This window comes from Eurytemora carolleeae, unplaced genomic scaffold, assembly GCF_000591075.1.
Source record: "Eurytemora carolleeae unplaced genomic scaffold, Eaff_2.0 scaffold14, whole genome shotgun sequence".
In the NCBI taxonomy this organism is placed as follows: domain Eukaryota; kingdom Metazoa; phylum Arthropoda; class Copepoda; order Calanoida; family Temoridae; genus Eurytemora; species Eurytemora carolleeae.
The window spans coordinates 729,917-748,251 of NW_019396079.1; the positions used below are offsets into that span (position 1 = coordinate 729,917).

Here is an 18,335-nt window from a genome sequence, read left to right on the forward strand (position 1 = left end):
CTCTTTTTCAAAAACCCATAAATATATATGCTGATCAAAATGTTGAATTTGTTTATCATGGCATTAAGATAATTTACAAACGTTTTAAAAGTTCTAGCACTAAAGCTGACTGTGGGAGAAGCTAAAATGTGCTTTTTGAACATATTTCTATTTGCGTACAAATCTAAATAACCTACCAACTAAGCCAACTTTTGCTTATGTATTTCGTTTATTTGGATGTACACATTAGATTTAGTTCTCAATGTGAATTAATTAATTAACTGGTCAAGGAAAAACATAAAATAATCAAATTTTTGCACAATTTGATAAATGTATAAAAGACCTAATATTTCAGTAGTATTTCTCTTGCATTTATTTTTCTTGGATGTACTAATTAGATTTAGTTCTCAATGTGAATTAACCAATATTTGGTAAAGGAAAAACATAAAATGATCAGATTTTTGCACAATTTGATAAATGTATAAAAGACCTAATATTTGAGTAGTGATGTATTGACTTCAATAAAGGAAACTTAAGAGTTTTATCAATAGGTAATCTCTTAACTTTCTGCTTCAGCGTACTTCGCACATTTGAGTCTTCTTTAACCTTTAGGGACCTCAAGCTCCTTTTTGAAAATGATTTCTTAAAATCAAATAACGATTTTATTTCACTTTAACACCTTTAATGTTTATTTTTCATCATAAAAAAGCTTGAAACAGATTGTCCAGGGAACATACTGTGATGAACTGCATATGTGCACAATTACTAGAATTTTACATTTTGAACTCCTTTTAAGGAACTGAAAATATTCATACCGAAGGGAACTCTTCTTTTTCCTCTATCTATTCTCTACTCTGTGGAAGATACTTCGCATTGAAACCCTTCTTGAAATTCAACACCAGTCTTCAATAAATAAAAATGCAATAAATTATTTTTATGTGTAAAATGTAGACATTTAGGTACATAAATATTTCAGCATTGGTTTAAATAAAAACATGATATAAAAATTATTATTACATAATATAAAATGTATTATTCTATAATACATTGTATGATGCAATCAGCTTTCACAAATTCGTCCTCTGCAAAATATCTTTTTTCTATTTTCACTTTTTCTGGACAAGATTGCGCATTTTCTATTGTTTCTGAACAAAATGTTGAATTTTTGCATGTTTTCTGAATTAACTTAACTAGAAGTTGTAAAGCTTTGGATTCCGTTGGTTTATCTTTACTGTTGTTCTGCGCCATCTTGTCCATGAGCGCCGCCATGCATGTTTGATTACTAGGAACAGCTGTTTCAACATGTGACTGAAGCAACAATGTTTTCATAATTTCTTGCAGCGAAAGATCTTTGTCTGCCATCGTAATATTTCCATCATTTTTCGATAAATCACTGAAGATTAATTGTCCTTTATCAAATTCTAGTTTGGTAACTTTGCGAGTCTTATTTTTCTCCAAAGACTTATCATAGTTCCTAGATGATTTTTTATTCGAATCTTGGACATCTGTTGTGAAATCACCTTGTTTATGAGGTATATCTTCCTCGAACCACTGTGCACTGGTCAGGTAGTCTTGACTTTCAGCTTCCTTAACATCTTTTGTGTCTTTTATATCCTCTGCTACTTTCGGTGCAATTGCAAGCTGGACAAGATAACCACTGTCAATGGTGTCTCTCAGTACAGGGACACTATGTAAGCTATAACCTGCAAGAATCACTGTCAATGTGCAAGTATAACTTCCCAGCATCTTGAATAAAATTAAATTTAAATGAATAAAAATCAATCTCAAGTTACAAAATAGCACAAATGTTTCCGTTGAATCTAATTGTTATCTTTTCTTTAAGGACAGCGCGTTAAAACAATCTTATAATTCATTTTATTTTAATTGAAAATCAATTTAACTGTATGCAGTAGACACTCTATCAATTTAATGTGAAACCATAGATTAATAACAATACAGATAGAACACTGGATGTCGTCTTTTCAAGATTTAGGGTTTTTGTTCACAACTGAGGCAAAGGCCCAAAGGAGTTAACTGCGCAAGCTCTCTCTCTGTCTTATAATTCAACGCGACATGCGCGTGACTCCTTTGGGCTTCTGCCTCAAGGCAGAAGGCTTCTACCTATCTGTGTTGTTATTAATCTATGTGTGTAACTATGTGGAGTTTACATTTTAATTAATTGGTCGGCATGTTTGACAATTTATATATATAAAATTGGCTTGTCTGCCTTGTTTGTATCTGTTTTGTCTATTTGTATCTAATAAAAGTCAAAATGGGTTATCATATTTTTTGTGTGGTTACTCACAGTTACATGACTCCAGTGAAAGAATACTAAAGCGTTTTCCTGTCTGAAAAAAATTTTAGTTTTTTTGATATTTTTGAAATTAATAAATGTAAACAGAAAAATCTGCGAAATATTTAGTTTTATGATGCTCGAAGAAAAATGGCGATTTGAAAATCATTATTTAAAAGCTGTAATTGTTAATAAAGAATAGGGACGCAAAACGTCCTGAAAGCATAGGATCGATCTTTGTCAGATCGATCCGAAACCAGAGATGGAATTTAAAGAATTCGAGCCGCGGTTTTAATCCGCCAAAACCCGGTTTAAATTAAACGCCAGCTTAAATCTTGAAACATTTGATACAATTTTAAGTGGAACCAACCATATTTAAACCGCCGCTCAAATTCTTCAAATTCGGCCACTAGGCATATAAATAGACAATTTTAAGGTATCGTTCAATTCATTGTATTGTATTGAGTTGAGAACTTGCTATTCTGGGGTTACCATTTTTAGACACGTTTATAATCGATTTTTTGAAATTTGTTCAAAATGATTTTTAAGTCGCCAAAAATCATTTCAAAACCCTAGAGCAAACATGTTTTATGTTTATGTCTTTGTACGGCCCACTCTCCCCTAAAACCTTCGATCAGAGTACTTCATTTCTATATTTGAATAAAATCGCGAAACCTCGACAATAATTTCAATATTTAGGCCGCGATATAATATTCAGGGCAGCATGTTTAAAGATATTCTTTGGAGGGGGGGNCCACATTTGTCAATGAAGATTACGGTATACCTGTAAGCTCAAATACAAACATTTATTTATCTAGAATAATTTTCTAAAATGGCCAGCGATTTATTTTTTTAAAAACCCTTAAAAATACCTTCAAGTTCTTTAAAATAAAATCTTGTGAATGCTTAAACAATATTGATGTTGCATACAAATTCAAGCTTGTCCACGATTTGTCTCATCCTTCGAAGGTAACCCTGTCTTGTGTCTATAAGAAGAGAAATATTGAAAGAATTCTTGTTAATATAATAACGCGTTTTTTAAACTTGGAGGAAAAATTTCAATTTCTTTAAGTCACGATTCCGTCACACATTTTACCCCGCCCCCCTTTCTCCTCCTACAACCCTCCGTCCAAAGAAGTAATATATGAAAAGAAGCATTAAAGTCATGAAAAAAAACCGTTGACTTTTATACTGTTTGCTAACTGCAGAATAAATAATTTTTGACAATATATAAATAAATAAAAAATAAATAAATATAAAGGTATGAGGAGTCTATATCTCTGCTAGCAGGATCCCTGTGCTCCCTGGTACAGAACACCAGTAAACTACCGGATATAAATACACCTCCAAGGTGAGAATATTTAAATCTTCTAGCTTAAAAGCACTTTTTAAAATCAAATTTTGAAGAAAAGAAAAAATACTTTGTCTATGTTACCCCCAGGGTATTTTTTGGTTTCCTCAAAAATGTTTAACTAATTTGGTTCAGCCGTTTGGCCAGCTAGGGCTTACATATTGAGTCGAGCGAAGAGCTGTATTATATCGATAGATAGTGTCTGTGTTTTCTCAGTCTCACCCTAAAATCTGCAAAGGAAAATGAAATAATGAAGTATAAAGAATTCGCCAACATGGGACCAATTTAATGAATAGCGAGAAGTAGTTAAACTACGGAGAGTGAGTTGAAAGCTGCGTAACTTGGTCTACGTAGTTCAACTACTTCTCGTTGTTCATTAAGATTAGTTTCTGATAATTTAAGTACTAGCACAAGCACCATGATCTGGTATAATCCAATGTGACTTCAGCGTTCAGACGGTTCAACCGTTGACGTACCAGCGATCGAGAACTTTTCCCAATTTAAGGTGTAAACCCCCAAATTTGGATATCTAGTTTCGTCGCTGAAGCTAAGCGCTAATCCGTTCAAAAGTTTCGTCCTCTGGTTACTTATCACTTGGAGTTAATGTTGAATAAATCTCAAAGTTTGATTAATTATTTTGTAGGTTTGGAAGAGCTGAGTTCAATCTTGCAGTTTATCCAGTTCTTGCAGCTTTAGCTTCCTATAACAGGTGAAGTTGAAGGAGGAGAAGGAGCAATTATTTAAGTTCTAATCCGTTGAACTATTTTTGTATTTGTAAACTTGATGTTAAGATGGTTGGATCTTGATGTACAGAGGAAGCTTATTAAAAGTTTAGAGTACGGTCTCTTATCCAGAGATTGTAATAAGGTCAGTTCTCAATTAAATGACTGTTGACGTTATTTCCAGTAATCCTTCGTTCATAGAATAATATGTCCGATTCACAACGGTAATTTTATAACGTTGTATTCATCAAGAATGCGTGAGATATCCATGATTTCTCTTTTTAAAATTGGTTACTTGTGGATTTATCTATAAAATTAACTTCCGAGTTTCTCGCTTCTGAAACAATGAAAAAATTGTGAGAATTTAACATTTATCAAACTAAGAACAACGACGATATCGTACACATTATGGATTAGATAAAGGTTTAAAGACAGTAGATTTAGATCATTAATGTTTAGGCTCCAACTGATAACTGTTCTTGTTGTCTAGGTGTGTACAGTGGCTTTGACTGCCTGTATTCTGGAGATGTCAAGTAGCATGAACACTTTTCTACCAGAGGAACCTATTCTTATTCTAAACCTTTTAAAAATAAAGCTGGTAGAGTTACATAAATTAATTCAAATTCAATATTTGTAAATATTGGGGAGGGGCTTTCAGATTTAATTATCAATACAGAAGTTCAGATTTTTTAGTTAATGAAATAAAACTACAGATATTACTGGATTACTGAATTACTGGAAAAAGCGAGTCAATATATCTTTTCTGTTTCTATTGATAGTGCATTAAGTTATTAGATTAGAAAATTTTAGATTTTGTGGAAATAAAAACTTTTTATGACCTAGATCTAAAACAGAATGTTATTAATATTAATAAATAATTCAAATTGATTACTCCTGTAATTTTACAACCATACAAATGTTTGACTTACGAATGAGGTTTTTAAAAGGTTTTGCTAAACCTATCCAAGATCTCTGCTACAGTGCATATTGCTATACCTGTTCTAGAATTTCTCTCCACTCTTATAAGTTTACCAAAGGTAAGATTATTAAAAGTTTTTGAAAAACTAAATGTTGCAGAAAAAGTACTTCGGTTATATTGGTATTTTTTTTCTCGAAATCAGGTGTTTGCCAGTTTTAACAACGATCAGTACATGTCTGTTTTCGCCATCACCCTTCCCTACACCAACCCCTTCAAGTTCAACCACTACACCGTCTCTCTGGCCCATCACGTGATTATCATGTGGTTCCTCAAATGCAGACTCTCAAGCAGAAAGGATTTTGTCAAGTTCATCGTGAAAGGAAATCTCATCTTTAGAAATAGCTATTCAGAGATTAAATATTTTTTGTATTCCCCATGATCTAGGGGGCTCATTTTTCGGCTTGAATAAAAGCCACTTTGGGACAATTGAACTTCAGGAGCGGCTAAAACTTAAAAGTTTAAATGTTCCACTTACAAAATTCATGTTACAGAAGTTTATTATTTAACTTTTAGATTAAATTTTATTTTAGAATGAGTCAACTGATTTCGTGCCTAATTTCTTAATCCTTATAATAATAGGAAAATTTACAAAGTAATTGAGTCTTTGTCACAAACTTTAATTTTCTAATCCCTATATCTTTGCAATCTGATGGTTTAAACCTTTGATTTGTCAAATTTTCATTATTAAATCCAAAAGAAACTTATAATTTGAAATATCTAAGGTCTACGACACTGGGTTGCAAAGATATAGGTTTTTAGAAAATCAGAATTTGTGGCAAAAACTTAATTCCTTTTTGAGGAAAATAATCAAATCCCACATATTCCAACATTCTGTTCAAAGATGATTTAATTTTAAAGGATTGGAAGGGAACGTTCTTCAACCCTTCGAGGAGGGTAATTTTCGTAAAAATGAATTGTCAAGCATGAACCAGGATTCTAGTTCAAGAACCAGATCTTCTAGTCTAGTGGAGGAGAGTAAGCCTATCAGGGCCAGACATATGACTGGTAAGCAAGCCCAAGACCAACGATACTTTACGACTTTGCGCCCTTGTAATATCTCAACCTTTTTGGTGTTTACAGAATCAGAAGTACTTAAGAATCCAGAATTTGAAATTATTTATTTATATAAAACATTTATCCTTTGCTTGTCTGTCTGTTTGTTTGTCTGATTGTAACCAATAAACGTCAAAACGGCTGAACCGATTGGACCCAAATTTTGTGTGGGACCTCACATAATCCCAGGGAAGGTTTATGGATGCTCAGAATTACACAAATTTCTTTTTTGTTTGTTATTGTTTTATACTATACATAGAGAAGATGCTCAGTGCTCTCAGATAGAGCCACAATTAACAAAATAGAGGATGGGTGCTAAGTTCCCTTAAAAGTCTAGTATAAAACAATATGCTTTTAAAAAACTTTTAAGCCAAGTTTAGGAAATTGAATGTTTTTTTGTAAAAATGAAAAAAGAAATAAGCAATTGATAACAAGGTGTAACATCTCGGCCCCAGCTAAAAGTAAAATCTGGACCTGATGAAAGACAAGCTCTTCATACTTTTCATCAAGAGCTCACAGAAACATGTCTAGGTAAGTAAAAACAGGAATACCAACTTCGTTTTAAATACAAAGTTGACAGACCCCATTTTGAAAAGCTCTGGAATTTGCAGTTTTTTATTGACGATTTGACAATTTTCATTTTCTCATGTTCAATGTTCAAAATACTAATTCTAAAACTTGGATTTTCAAAAAATTTCGAAATGTTATGTGATTAGTCTCCTGAAATGTGTAATAACTCTTGAGATAAATAGTGTGCTAACTTTGCACACATATTATTTTTTTCAAAAAGGAACAGAAAACATGTTTAAATTTTTTTCTTCATCAGTAGCGTAGATAGGGCAACTTGAATCTGTCCTTGTTAGGCTTTTTTGTCTGGCTTAATATTCTGACAGACCTAAAATCTTGAAAACAAAAGTGGTATTTTGACAATAAAAAACATATAAAAATACCAGTTTGGGGCAACCCTCCCCCATAAGTGGGTGCATTTAACCTCTTTTTCTTAGATATAATGTCTCGGTATTCCTTCGCTAACCCTTCAGTACAACCGGAGAGATCATCAATAGCTCATTTTCTCATGGAATCAGGGAACTCAGCCTCATGGCTTCTAGGTAGGAGTTCGTTAAATATCAACTGTTTTAACGCATTTAGGTTTTATTTAAAATTATGTTTTTTTCTTCCGATTATAGGGACATTTAATATAATTTAAAGACCTTATTTTTGAAAAGTTATATTTTCGATTCGAAAATTTTCTTTTTGAACCCATTTTCAGTTAAAAATAAGTGAGAAATTATTGTTTTCCTTTCTGAAAATGTGTTTTCTCTATAAAACTTTCTGGCCAGTTTCGGATGTATGCAGAGAAGGAATCAGACAGAACAATAATATCTTCTTCATTGTTACACAATAAATTAACATTTAAGTGTACTGTTGTTAATTCGTGAACTCATAAAATTAAGAATCACTTAAGATTGTGTCAACAGAAAAACATTGTTGGACTAAAAAGTGTTTAAAAACTCAAACTTTGAACTTTGTCAACACTAATTAAGAGTAATTAAACTGATTTAATGATTTTATTTTGTAAGATTTTAAGATGTTGTCCAACCTTGTTTTTGTTTAAGGGAACGCTATAATGACGATATCTGTGAGTGGATGTGGTTTAAGCATGAACCGTGGAGGACTATGTGATCCCTGTAAGCAGCATGGTAAACCTGATGGAGAAGATGAAGTACAAGTAAATATATAAATAATGTTCTGTGTTCCGTTTAAGGGTTGGCTGTTAAATTGATTTGATTTTTTATTGATTACATATCCAATTTTTTGTTACTTAGTATGATATTATGTGGAGAAAAATATATTTTTATTCAAACTGACTCTTGTTAATAAGAATTTGTAAATGGTAATAATTAATGATTGTTTTCTGATTAAGGTTGCTAAAAAGCGTCATGTGAGTGAGCAGAGTGTTCGAACAACCTCTGTACCTAAACTGGAGTCATTGAGCCAGGATGATTTGGAACTACGGGAGAATACTGGAGGTCTCAGGGTAACCCTGGAGAATCTCACTAAAGAACAAGGACGACTTTGCACTTGTTGGTGTCAGGTAAAAATATACTCAGGGTCAGAGTAGAACCTGTCAGCTTCATCCATATACCCTGGAGAACTAGTCAGGTTCGGTTCACAGTGCAGAAACCTAGTACTATTTATTTTTTTCTGAAGAAACTTAGGTTTATTGAAAATATTGGCAACTGCGATTTACACAAAGTACACTGACTGGTCCAAATTTGAAGCGTCGCCAGGTCTTGATCTTTTTGTTATACGATGATAGCCTATTACGTTTTGTAGCCCTACATATGGAGAATTTGAAGTGCTTGTTCTTTTTGAAGAAGTATATTGAAAAATAATATTAGATTTTTGTTTGAAGGAATATCTTTGTTCACAGCTCAAGCCCGATTTCTAAGGATTGAAGGTTCTGGTTGACTGCAATTATTATTTTCAATGCTGCATATTAAAACCAGCACTTAGGATCCGAATCCAATTTACCAATGGCTAAAATGTGAACCAACATCTGCTTAAATAAATAAAAACTTGTTGCTTTCAAAACACAAACCTCACCTGCTAACATTAAGAGATAATTAATCTCATCCTAATCTCAAAACACAAACCTCGCCTGCTAACATTAAGAGATAATTAATCTCATCCTAATCTCAAAACACAAACCTCACCTGCTAACATTAAGAGATAATTAATCTCATCCTAATCTCAAAACACAAACCTCGCCTGCTAACATTAAGAGATAATTAATCTCATCCTAATCTCAAAACACAAACCTCGCCTGCTAACATTAAGAGATAATTAATCTCATCCTAATCTCAAAACACAAACCTCACCTGTTAACATTAAGAGATAATTAATCTCATCCTAATCTCAAAACACAAACCTCACCTGCTAACATTAAGAGATAATTAATCTCATCCTAATCTCAAAACACAAACCTCACCTGCTAACATTAAGAGATAATTAAACTCATTCTAATCTCTGAATGGAAAGTTTCAGGATAACAACAAGTGAAAAAAAAAGATAGAAAAAGATAGAAAATTAATCTTGGTGACAACCACCAAAATATAAATTGTTTTTTCTTCAACATACAAATTATTTCCTTGAAAAATCCATTTTATCTATACGGGGTTGCGTTTTATCTTTTGGATTGCTCATCAATAGTCACAACTATGACTCCTATGTTATTTGTTTACAATTTTGCACCTAGCTGCGTCTTACTGTATTTGGACTTAAATTATCTTAGGCAGTGTGCCAAATCTTTCAGACACACTAGACTCATTTTATTGCCAACTGTCGTGCTTGATTTCCACGAAAAGATAGTTGACTGGTTATTATGCTAAACCCAATATTAGCAAATAAAGATACGTGTTAAATAACCATTTGATTAGGGTTGGGCCGAAGTACTGGTGCGACGGCCTAGTGGAGAAGTATCATGGCTGTGTCGGCTACAGAACGGTCAGCTTACAAGTGGACCTGAAGACGTAGCGCTTGCTGATATTACAGCTCTTCTTATAGCAGAGTCAACAGGGAGACGAACAGCAGAGCACGAAAGGTGAAAAATTAACACGATTGGCGTGATTTAAAGTTAGTCTGGAATACATAAATTTTGTATTTTTCTGTGTTTTTTTTATAGTACCATTTTGCTATTGATAATACATTCTTTTCAATTTTATCAATTGAATGATTCCTAAAATCGATTACATTAAATTCCAGTAGGGCAGGTATCAATCATTATTCAATATTAGCAAATGCTTAGAATAATGTTGGTATCTGATAATGCCGGTAGACTGGCATAATGTTGGTTGTCTGTTGCTTGAAAATTACATTAAAAGATCTGAAACTGACAAAGTAATTCGTTGACTCATTGCAAATCATGACCCCAGACTACAATTTTGAATTAGTAAAGTCATGTAACTGTAGAATTGACGTAGGACAACCCTAGAAGTCTGATTTGATTTGATACTGGCTTCTCTTTCAATCTTCATAAAACTTTTACTTACTTTTCAAAAAAATTCTTTAGCAAGGACTTAAAACTCGATTCTTACTAAAACTTCGAGCTAAAATAAAATCCCATATTAATAATATGATTTGATTTGTTCTGATAAATGTCTTAGTTTTAAGATGTGAAAATCCTTTAAAACTAATTATTTTCTAATGTTTGCAGGATGAAAGTGATACGTTCTAACTCTAACCCTGAGATAACAGAGAAACTTTCTGAACTTGATTTAAACCGAATCCGAAATGTCCGACAAAGCTGTGATCCAATACCAGAGGAGGAGATGTGCGACAAGAATATCCCTGTTAGTCCTCTACCCTACACCAGGAGACCCAGATCAAACACCATTGACTCTACCTCACCTGTCAAATCCCGCCGATTGGATTCCAGTTTACCGTTAATAAAGCAGGAGCGGAATAATGTCATATCTCCGCAGTTCATGTTTCTTCAGCTGTATCAAGCGGCGGGCATGTCAACTAGTTACACGGAAAAACCTTTAGTAATCCCTAAAACAAAACAGTTTGAGAACTCTCTTAAAATTATGGACAGGATTCCTTGTCAGGTGGCAGTTTTATTTTAAATCTAAAAACTTATGTATTTAATTGCCCAACAATGTTTAGGAGACTCATAAAATTGGTGTTATGTACGTGGGTCCCGGTCAGGCAAACAGTGAACGAGATATTCTCAGTAATAGATACGGTTCAGCTAGATACGCGGCATTTCTCAATGGTAAGTTGTTAACACGTTAAAAGAGATTTGATAAATGTTATAGAATATCACAAATTTATGATTTCCAAATTGAAAACAAAAATATAGTAAACAAACCTTTTAGGTTTAGGAACCCTGATAGATCTAGCAGAAGTTAATACCAGCAAAGTTTTTCTTGGTGGACTAAGTTTTAAGGCAAGAATTTAACCCTTTTCTTCAAATAATACGGGAATATTCAAAAAAATTCGGGGATTAAAAAATGTTTTAATATATCTTAGGACCAGGATGGTGAGTTCGCTTATGTTTGGCAGGAAGATGCAATGCAGGTTGGTGTTTTTGATTCTGTGAAAAAAATTATTTGTATCAAAATTATTTACAGCCGGGTAATAAATTTTTTTTCTTTTTGAATATTTGATATTTTTTTATACTCTATATGTCAGTGTGTACTGAAGTATACAGAAGTCATTGGTTGTCTGTTAACTTGTTTTACATATCATTTACAGATTTATTTTTACTATTGCTGTAAGAAGATATAATTTTTCCGTAAAAATGAAAATTAATTTCTGTTAAAAAAACATGTGTATTAAAATTTCACAGTATCGTTATATTTGTTTCAGGTTGTCTACCATACAGCAACTCTAATGCCTAATAGGAAAATCATTGTTTAAGAAATGTCTCTATTTATGATGTTAATTCCATCTATTATTCCAGAGACAACGTTTTAAATTTTGGTTAATTTTTTTTGTTTAACTTAATATAAACTAGGACTAATGATATTGTGAGTAGGGAAACGGATCCTAAATTCGACAAGAAAAAACGACACATTGGAAACGATTTTGTTGCTATTGTTTACAATGAATCCCGGGAACAGTATAAGATGGGAACTGTCAAGGTAAAGACTAATAATTGTCGTCTGTAGACTCCACTCAACTCATTCTCTAAAAATGTTTAGGGTCAGTTTATTTATGCTACTGTGGTTGTTGAACCTCTTGATTTCGAGTCCAATAAGATATCCGTCCTCGCTAAACCGGAGCTTTCGGAATACCTTTCTCATCTTTCTAGTGGCAAGGTAGAGTATTCTCAATCTTTTTGGTGATACCGCAAACTAATTATATACTGAAGAACATGTCTTGAACATCTATTTTACAAAGCTCTTTGCTCATCTATATATAAATTTGGCTTGTCTGTCTGTTTGATTGTTTGTTTGTTTGTTTGTATCCAATAAACGTCAAAACGGCTGAACCGATCGGGCCCAAATTTTTTTGTGGGACATCACGTGACCACGGGGAAGGGTTATGAATGATAAAAATTTTAAAAAAATGTGTTTGAAAGGTTTTTAATTTAGTAATAAAAGAATAAATTCTTGAAAATCCGCGAACTTTTTTTTAAAAATCCGCAAAAAAAATGTTCTTTGTTTTAATGTTCACAATATAAATAGAAGATGTGCGCGAAGCGCCCTAAAAGCCTAGTATATGTATATATTTATATTTTATTAATAAAACAGTCCACTTATTTTTTTAAATAAATTATTGTGCACAGATTGTCTCTGATCACAACCTGGCTATGCTAGTGAGACAAATTGCTTTACATTGTAACCTGGCAGCAAATATCTACTCAAGATTGGAAAACAAATCGGTAATATATAAATAATCTTTTTACTATTAATTTTCTTCCATCTTTTTGAACAATTTATTTTCAAGACTGGTCTGTATGAAAATTAATCAAATTACATGTAATTCAAATGTATAGGAACCCTACGCCAGCAACTGGTTGGAAAGACTGCGTCACTTGAAGCGTCTGAAGACTAAGTTGTTAAAGGATAAGGAGGACGAGGAGGAAGGAACACAACATGATTTCACGGGATATTGTCTTCCAAAGTCATAAATAAAATTGTCCGTGAATGTTTAAGATCTGTAATCATAGTACAATGGTTGTCATGTGTGTAAATATAGTTCTTGTATTCAATTCCTTATTCCGCGTACCCACACTTATTAACCTCATTTTGGAATTTATGAAATTTGTTCAATCCAAATTTTGTATTTTGTTCTTTCTGTAATTTTGTAATTTTTCATAAAAACAAAGAAAAACAAATTTCCTACTAAATATTGTTTTCAGGCAAACCATAATTTTTACCCTTTTTTCACAACCAAAATTATTTAAGACCGCAATTATCGATTACACACATGCATGAAAATCATTGTAGAAGAGAAGGAATATGTCATTTTTATTTTTCTGCTCTATTTTACAATATACATGCTGAATATCATTTATTGAAATGACATCCGTAACTCGATCTATGCTGGGTATTAAAATAAAAAGATTGGTCTTGATTTACACTGAAATGCTTACATCAAAATTCACAAATTTTAAATGGTTCATTGTATCTCGAAAACAGGCATGCTATCAGTACAGATGGCGTAAACAAATATTGGTGTTTATTAATATTTTATATATTGTTTACATTACTATAACATGTTCTTAATTATCTATTTATAGCTTTATAGTTGTTTGAAATAAATGAGAAAATCTTATATAATTCTTTTATTAATAATTTAAGTTAATAAATGTAGAAAAACATATATAATTCTTTTCTTCGTATTTCAAGTATTTTTATCTCCGTCCTCAGATCTCACAAAGATCAGCATCAACCTAAATTTAATAAATTTTTATTAGTGATTAATGATTATGACTAAATTACCCAGATTAAAGTCATTACAGTGTTGACGCCGACCGCTCACCCATGCACTAATTTGACGGATGTATATAGATGTATATTTCTAGATATTCTTTCAATCGAATTTTGGGGTTATCTTGTATGTTATTCCACATACATTCCATACACAGTTCTACACAGTGGGTCCAGTTGGTTAGTTTCGTAGCTTCTTCAAACCGACCTGTTAGACACCCGGTACGCGTCAACCCTTATCCATGTTATTACTTGATTAATAGCTATTTTTATTAAAATCAAAAAAATATTTATCTAATTTTCTAGTATTGACGTGCATGTGGGCCAAAAAAACTAGTCACAATGTGATAAGAAAATGAAATAGATCTTGAGCTTTATGACCAGTACAGGGTGTCCCAAAAAACATGGGAATTCAGTGACGAATTCGATATCGTCTTTGTTATGAATTAGCATTGTAATACCTAATTTCAAAAGCCATAATATTATTATGTCTGCTAGAGTTTATTTAATGAAAAGGGTAAAAGACTGCAAAGATGTGTCTATAATGTCTCCGCAAGATGAACAGTGAATACGGACAAGTTTACTCTGTTTGTATACTGTAATTTTCTTGTTTTACTAAGTACAACCGGTTGCAGTCAAAACATAAACAAACAAAGTGTAAACATAGCAGACGAAACTCTTACAGATTACAGCTTTCTCAGTAGGTATCACTTTACTAAATCAAAGAATTATTTGAAAAGACGATATCGAATTCGTCACTGAATTCCCATGTTTTTTGGGACACCCTGTACATAAAGTCATGCCACATCATTGATAAATACCATCGTGCTTTTTCTAGATATTTAATTTAATAAATCAAAACACTTAATTTAAAACATGTTGGCTAATCAAAATTTGTTCTCTTTTTTAGGCTTCGTAATCATTTTCGATATTTGAGTAAGGACAAAATTAAGATGAACATACGATTATACATGAAGCCTAGGTTTTCTGAAATGTTGTCCACTCTCTTTTATACTCATGGAACTCATTTTTGTATTTAACAATTTAAAATTTTTATAAAGCGGACCACAATCTGGAAATTACAGAAATTGGGTAATGTGGTGTTAATTATTAATTGAGTAGATTTTGCATGCGGATCGAAAACGATTTAATGGTAATTTATTTCCCATGTTTGTTGAGACACCCTGAATGAAAGTACATACCTGTAGATTTCTAATGGCAACCACCTTGGAGTCTGTTTCCTCCAGAGCTCTAATAAACATTAATAAAATAAGGACGTAAGTTAAAAGATAAGCTACAGGACAAGAGCGCTAAAGTAGGGATTTACAGATAATTTTTATTCAATTTCAATTTTAAACCCACAGGCCCACACGTTTAAGAATGGTGTAGCACTGGTACAAAGTGAAAAAGTACTTATTTTAACTTAAATTTCATCTTAAATTCCCCCCCTCATCCCCTTTGGATAAGGCTTTAAAACCTAGATCCAACAATTCACATGAATTCGTTCTTTGGCTTTTCACTTTTTCTTATGTTAAGATCCGCTTGGAAGAATGAGAAATAGATTTTATTGCCTAGCATTTGTATCCCTTCATCATAATTTTATAATTATATATTTACATAAAATATTATTGATAAAGTATTAACCTGAGTCCAACTCCTCTAATGGATCCTGATTCTAGCATCAACATCACACTATCAGCTCTATCCTCGCATACTCCAGATAAAACCTCAATATATTCAAATATTTACATTCAACACTATACACTACAGCTAGGTCAAGTATTTTTCAAAACGTTTATTTAGGGTACAGGGTGTCCCACGAAACATGACAATAGCTATACGATTTTGAAGGTCGTCTTAGAACTTTGACATAATTTGCGGCATTTTTTCGTAAACTTTTTTTAGCAGGAAAATTCTAGAACTAATAATCACAAATTACCCTTTGTCTTGGCATTTCCAAATTGTGGTCTGCCTTTTTTGTGCTTTCAATATTTCCGGAGATATGATGAATTTCCTTCAGATTTGGACAATTTAGGTTTTATTCAATAAAAATTAAATCTGTACGAAAATTCTTAATATTGAATGCACAAAAAATGCAGACCACATTTTGGAAACGGCATGACTAGGCGAATTTAGTGGTTATTGTTTCAGGAATCATACATGTAAAAGAAGGTTGAAGACTGAATGTCACCAATAACTTCAAAGTTGAAAGACGACTTTCAATTCGTCTTGCTAGTGTCATGTTTCGTGGGACACCCTGTATCTAAGCTGAGAACTTTAGAATGGTGGATATCGAGATCAATGCTTGATCCTCTGTTTTTCTTAATCTCGAGACTAACCTAATCTTGTAATTGTATCCTGAAAAGTGTATAAAATTCAACCAATCAGAGTCTCGTATCAGAAGGCGGCAAATTTTAAATTTTGCGCGCCATTTAAGATTAATATACAGAAACGGGAGGGACTTTATAATTTCGAAAAACCGGTTATTGATTTTTCTGCACTATATTCAAAAAAGAGTGGATTAAGCAAGAAATTAAAAGTGTCCACATTGGATATTCGGATTAAGCAGTCGGGATTAAAGGTATCCCTTTCTGAAGTTCCCAGCTCTGTATATATATTATAATGCTTTGTTTGTATCCAATAAATGTCAAAGCAGCTTTAAAACCAATGGGCACAAATTTTTGTGGCAACTCATATAACCAAAGGGAAGGTTTTTGGATGGTTTAAGACATTTATCATTATTGAGAATGCGCAGATTACGATTAAAAAATAAAAATGTGCAACGGTTAACAGCTACAGTTAAGCTAAGCGCCCTGAAAGCATAGTAAGTATGGATTTCGACAATTTATTACAAGAACTTAAATCGGATTTTATCAATACCGAGAAGCACGTAAACTATGTAATGTGTATGGATAGTTTAACAACTTCTCTGAAATAGAATTAGAATTGTAAAAATCCGACATCTAAGAAAATTTCTGCATTATACTCTGAGTTGGCCTCATAGCCGGAATCAAAAATGGATCAATGATTAAAACCCATCCGCCTTGTTTATTGAAGTCATTAATCATGAATAATATTTTATTGCAGTACAGTGTTCCTTACAAGAATGTGCTGCAGGCTTGAGTTACTGAATATATAAAAGTTGTCTCAAGCTGTACAGGATGTATCTTGAAAAAAAACATCAATAGTTCACCAGGACGGACTTATCTGATTTGACATAAACCTGTTTCATATCACCGTCAACCCTCATGCATGAGAACATCGGAACAAGTTTAGTTTGCTCGGGAATACCAAGCTAAACTTTGTCAGAGCTTTACAAGTTTAGTTTTATCTTACCAGAGTTCTCTTTTGTTTTTCAGGATCCAGGGCTCCAAGTATCATACGTTTAGTTTCCTGCCTCACCAGTGGTACAAAGTGTTCTAAACAGGTTATTTTTAAAGGATTACAATTAAATGAAAATAAGGTTACTTTTTAGCATTTACAAGAAGGGGCGGATATATAATTAGGCGGGGGGAATTATAATTATTATTAACGTTTCTCTTTTTTTGAAGTATTACATCTTATATCTACATAAGATTATCTTTTTCTACATTTTTAGTGGCAAATATTGTTCACTATAAAGCTTCAGGAATGTTCTCCCATTATTTTCTTTTCCCCAAAAACATCTTTTTTGATTTAAAATCATTCCTTTATTATTATTTACTAGATGGGAGGCCCAGCTTTGCCTGGAGTTTTCCAAACAAAAGTCAACCCAATCAACTTGGAATTTTAATAGATATATGGATACTCCCGTGGTTCTACTGAGTTTCCCTATCAAAAGTTGAGGCAAATCGGTCCAAAGGTTCATAAGTTATGCTCGAACATCCAAATAAACAGACAGGCAGAAAAACATAGATTGCTATTTTATATATATACAGTGATAACTAGAAATCTGTGGAATTGTAAGACGACATTAAGGCAATAATTACGTCTTTTTGTTGTTAATGGGTTTGTTTACACTGCAAAATTACTGTTTAATTTTCATAGGACTATTTCAAGTCATTCTTTGAGTCTAAGTCGTCTTACGGTTCCAGGATTTTATGGTTATCACTGTTAATACCTTTATTCGTGTTTAGGATTGTCCAAATGGCCTGAACCGCCATATCATGATTAAGAGCAGTTGCTACCAACAATCCTTTGTATCCTCTACTCTCTAGTTCTTTCTGGATTCCCAAAACCATTCCTGAAGTCTCCTTACCCTGTAACATATAGTAAAAGTTACTTTGTTCAAAATCTTTATATCAGTTTAAAGATGATGAGTACTCTTGTACAATACTGTAAAACTTAAAGCCTAGTTGATAACTTTTATTAAAAGCATATTGCTTCCATAGATTAATTAGATATAATTACTATTATGAAATTTCAATTGATAAAAACTAATTGAACCTGTAAATGCTGAATTTCCTCATTACATGAAAGAAGAATAAAAGGATGACTACTTTTCTCCAGAACCTCAACTACTTGGTTAATGTCCTTA

At 32.6% G+C, this 18,335-nt stretch overlaps 2 protein-coding genes across 2 annotated transcripts; one reads left to right on the top strand and one right to left on the bottom strand.

Moving 5' to 3' along the window:
- Nucleotides 1-3,191: 3,191 nt before the first annotated feature.
- Nucleotides 3,192-13,105, top strand: LOC111715562 (tuberin). Its single transcript, XM_023490924.1, has 22 exons — nt 3,192-3,241; nt 3,534-3,623; nt 4,267-4,332; nt 4,415-4,490; nt 4,836-4,904; nt 5,293-5,382; nt 5,467-5,644; nt 6,183-6,329; nt 6,813-6,908; nt 7,382-7,486; nt 7,994-8,106; nt 8,302-8,472; nt 9,818-9,981; nt 10,594-10,987; nt 11,046-11,154; nt 11,258-11,328; nt 11,412-11,459; nt 11,751-11,785; nt 11,920-12,025; nt 12,086-12,202; nt 12,673-12,768; nt 12,883-13,105. The coding sequence occupies exons 1-22, from the start codon at nt 3,192-3,194 to the stop codon at nt 13,015-13,017; spliced, it is 2,526 nt and encodes an 841-aa protein (XP_023346692.1). The 3' UTR covers nt 13,018-13,105.
- A 572-nt stretch (nt 13,106-13,677) lies between these two features.
- LOC111715743 (uncharacterized) lies at nt 13,678-18,335 on the bottom strand (the record flags this gene model as incomplete). The annotated part of the gene is given in 6 exon segments (XM_023491117.1): nt 13,678-13,782; nt 15,022-15,070; nt 15,464-15,546; nt 17,156-17,238; nt 17,919-18,057; nt 18,245-18,335. Coding segments are annotated over 5 exon segments (363 nt in total). The 3' UTR covers nt 13,678-13,755.